The sequence below is a fragment of the Bison bison genome, unplaced genomic scaffold (genome assembly GCF_000754665.1).
Source record: "Bison bison bison isolate TAMUID 2011002044 unplaced genomic scaffold, Bison_UMD1.0 scf7180017864500, whole genome shotgun sequence".
In the NCBI taxonomy this organism is placed as follows: Eukaryota; Metazoa; Chordata; class Mammalia; order Artiodactyla; family Bovidae; genus Bison; species Bison bison.
In genome coordinates, this window is record NW_011495059.1 from 2,234,850 (window position 1) to 2,239,088 (window position 4,239).

Here is a 4,239-nt window from a genome sequence, read left to right on the forward strand (position 1 = left end):
CAGTCGTGTCCAACTCTTTGTGAACCCATGAACTGCAGCACGCCAGGCCTCCCTGTCCATCACCAACTCCCAGAATTTACTCAAACTCATGTCCATTGAGACGGTGATGCCATCCAACCATTTCATCCTCTGTCATTCCCTTCTCCTCCTGCTTTCAATCTTTGCCAGCATCAGGGTCTTTCAAATGAGTCAGTTCTTCACATCAGGTGGCCAAAGTATTGGAGTTTCAACTTCAGCATCAGTCCTTCCCGTGAATATTCAGGACTGATTTCCTTTAGGATTGACTGGTTGGATCTCCTTGCAGTCCAAGGGACTCTCAAGAGTCTTCTCTAGCACCACAGTTCAAAAGCATCAATTCTTCGGCGCTCAGCTTTCTTTATAGTCCAACTCTCACATCCATACATGACTAGGGGTCCCACTGATGCTTTATTGCCCCTTCCATTTGGTACACTTAAAAACAAAAACAAACCTCTTTCTGCTGATTTGCAAGTTTCCTCTAGGTGCAGCTGGAGGTGTTCTCTGCCCTTCCTGGGGCACCCAGCGGATCCTCCTGTGTCCTGATGCACTGTCTCCTGCTTGGCTCTGACTGTAGCCCCTTTGCTCGGAGTTTCTCTTTCCTGCTTCTTTGCCTTTTCACTCTCTCCCAGCCTGTGGCCACCCCAGGCCTAGACCTCCTAAGGATGCACTTTTTAGTGGTCTCCAGGATTCCTGCTGTTATCCATTTTTAAACCCAATCGTCATCATCTGTAAAGCACTGTTAGAGGTGGAATGAGCACCTGCTGAGAAATCAGACATCCCCAGGAAGGACGCCCGGGCTCTGCCACTCAGCAGCCTGGACAAGTTAGGTAGCCTCTCTGAGTCTCAGTTTCCCCATCTTTAAAATGGGGCTGATGGTACCAATCCCATGGTCGTGAAAACTATCAACACATAAAATCATACACATGCCTGGCACATAGCAAACTGTCAATAAGCTTCAGCTGTGAGTCTTATGAAAGCGTTTGCCACCCAATGAGCAGTAAGCAGATTCTCTTGACACCTCGCTCTCACATTCCCTTGTCCTACCCCAGAGGTCATCTACAGTTTCCATGTGCACCAATGGCTGCAGGACAGTGCTGGGGAGTTAGTGGCCCAGGAACAGGAGAAGTCACCGAGGAAGGGGAGTTGGCTGATGCATTTCTGAGCTTCCTCACCCCAGCCCATCAATCCTGAGCTGGGTTCCAGCTCACCTGTCCCAGTACTCCAGGAGGATGGAGCTGCAGTTACACAGCCAGAACCTGCTCCCTGCTCACCATCTCCCCTCAGTCACAGTTCATCCTGCTGTCCCCACCCCCATAAACGACTTGCACCCAGACCTTTACCTCAAGGTCTACTTTGGGAAGAACACAAACTAAGGCAGGAGGCCAGTTGAAAGAACATTCTATGGCCACCCAGTGAGGTTGGTGCTGTAATGGAGAGAACACAGAACTCAGGGCATCATTTCAGTTGGGTGTTGTCATTATAGACATGTGTGAACCAGCTAAGTCTGCTCCTGCCCCTAAAAAGGGCTATAAAAAAGCTGTGACCAAGGCCCAGAAGAAGGACGGCAAGAAGCGTAAGCACAGCCGCGAGGAGAGCTACTCCGTGTATGTGTACAAGGTGCTGAAGCAAGTCCATCCAGACACCGGCATCTCGTCCAAGGCCATGGGAATCATGAACTCCTTTGTCAATGACATTTTCGAGCGCATCGCTGGCAAGGCATTGCGCCTGGTGCATTACAACAAGCGCTCGACTATCACATCCAGGGAGATCCAGACTGCCGTGCGCTTGCTGCTACCTGGGGAGCTGGCCAAGCACGCCGTGTCTGAGGGCACTAAGGCTGTCACCAAGTATACCAGCTCCAAGTAAATATAATATGCCTTGCCACTGTTAACGGAGAAGGCAATGGCACCCCACTCCAGTACTCCTGCCTGGAAAATCCCATAGACGGAGGGCCTGGTGGGCTGTAGTCCATGGGGTCGCTAAGAGTCGGACACGACTGAGTGACTTCACTTTCACTTTCACTTAAAGCAACCAGTTCTGGAAGGTCCTGCTGGGAAATGGCTACATCATCCCCTAAGCTCCAGCCACTTTTACCAAGTGCCTGTTTGGTAGCAGGCACCCTGCCAGGTGCTGGCGATGGTACCCAACTCCTAGCCTCCAGAATGCATGCTCTGGGGGTGAGGCAAACACTTATAACCCCTTGCATCTGTGTTGTGGCAGGAGCCTGCTCAGGGACTGGGGTGTGGTGGCCATGTCAGAGATGTGGCCGCCAAGCTGAAGCTTGGGGGATGGATAAGCACTGGCTGGGCTGTGGGAGGGGAGGACTTAAGGCTAGGCCAGGGTGGGAGGGGGTCTCTAGATCCTCATTTATTAGAGGCATCTCCAGGGACGACAGATGTGGACACTATCCTCCATGATTAGGACTCATTAGAAGTCCTGGCTCTTGGAAGCTGGTCCTGAGCTCTCTTTTGGAAATTTCCTAGAATTTGGACTTCCCTGGTGGCTCAGACAGTAAAGTGTCTGCCTATAATGCAGGAGACCCGGCTTCAATCCCTGGGTCAGGAAGATCCCCTGGAGAAGGAAATGGCAACCAACTCCAGTATTCTTGCCTGGTAAACCCCATGGACAGAGGAACCTGGTAAGCTACAGTCCGTGGGGTCACCAAGAGTCGGACACAACTGAACAGCTTCCGTTTTCACTTTCACTTAGCATTTGGAGTGTCATGGACTGGAATTCCAGCCCTGGCTCAGCCTCCTGCTCCCTGAGTCACTGCATCTCTCTGGATCTCAGTTCATACTTCATAACTTGCAGTCAACAATGTATACGTCTCCTGACTGTTATGCAGAGGCCATGAAATTCTGTAAACACACAGGGACAAGGACCACATAGTTAGTTGAAGGACACATACCTGAGAGAGCAGTGAGCACTGGAGGAGACGCTGAATGAAAATTTGAATGTGGACTTAGCTGACCTCTTGTGTCTCAGACGTAATATGAGCTTCTTGAGAGATGCCTTTGGGATGGATGCTCAATGTGGCATCTGAGCGGTGGGGACTCCACTTGTTCTCCTAATCCTGCTTTGGATTCCAAGGTCACTTCCCTTCTGTGAACCTTCACCCCTGAGCCAGCTCCAGAGAAATTCCCAACAGGGTCCTAAAGCTCTGATGGGATTGGGATTCAAAGACCTGCTGATGGGCTAAGTGGACGTGTGACCACAGAGTCTGAATGGAGAGAATGACTATTGTTAAAGCTCCAGAAGAGGGCTTCCCTGATGGCTCAGTGGTAAAGAATCCACCTGCCAATGCAGGAGACACGGTTTTGATCCCTGATCTGGGAAGATCCCATGTGCCTCGGAGCAACTAAGCCTGTGCACCATGACTGTTGAGTCTCTAGAGCCTGGGAGCTGCAACTACTGAAGCCAGAGCACCCTAGAGCTCATGCTCTGCAAAAGAGAAGACACTGCAATGAGAAGTCTGCACACTCAACTACAGAGCAGCCCCTACTCGCTGCTACTGGAGAAAAGCCTTTGTAGCCACAAAGACCCAGCACAGCCAAAAATAAATAAATATCTTAGATCTATAATGAACCTCATTACATTCACCCCACTTGTTTTGATATTAAAAGTGGAAATCAACCAGAAGCAGCCTCATCAAGTAATTTAAACTTTTCATAGGATTTTTCAACATAACAAAAGATCACCCAGTATAAAATAATCTCATCGACCTAAAGTAACCCTTCTTATTAATGCACACCCCCACACACAGTTGGGCAGAGGAGAGGAGAGATTAGGGACTGGGGTAGAAAGTCATGGTACTTAACCCCTAGGTCAGTGCTGAGACAGCCTCTTTTCCTAGTAGCTCTTTCAGCCATCACTTTGGAGAGGACCCTACCTGAGGGTGTTTATCACAATGAGGACCAGAGTCTGTGAATAGAGACTCAGTCTTCAAGTGTCTGGAGAGCAAGAGATAGATGGACTCCTGCCATGGGAGCAAGTGTTACTGAGCTGTGAGCTTTTATCCTCTGTAAATCCTACCATGCTGATATCACTATATATGCCAACCGCACTTCTACCCATCTGGCTGTAGGTTTTACATATATGCAAATTAGGCCACTGGCATGGTAGGCAAGCTCATGACATGGTCCCCGATGATTTCTGTTACATGTGTGTCCTTCTGTAATCCCCACCTCTTGAGTGTGGGCTGGATCCAGTCTTTCACTTTTT

General features: G+C 49.7%; 1 protein-coding gene across 1 annotated transcript; it reads left to right on the forward strand.

Moving 5' to 3' along the window:
• The first annotated feature begins 1,503 nt into the window (after positions 1–1,503).
• Positions 1,504–1,884, forward strand: LOC104980440 (histone H2B type 1-like). The gene has a single exon (XM_010829136.1). It carries the CDS (start codon positions 1,504–1,506, stop codon positions 1,882–1,884), a length of 381 nt encoding a protein of 126 aa, XP_010827438.1.
• Positions 1,885–4,239: the final 2,355 nt, after the last annotated feature.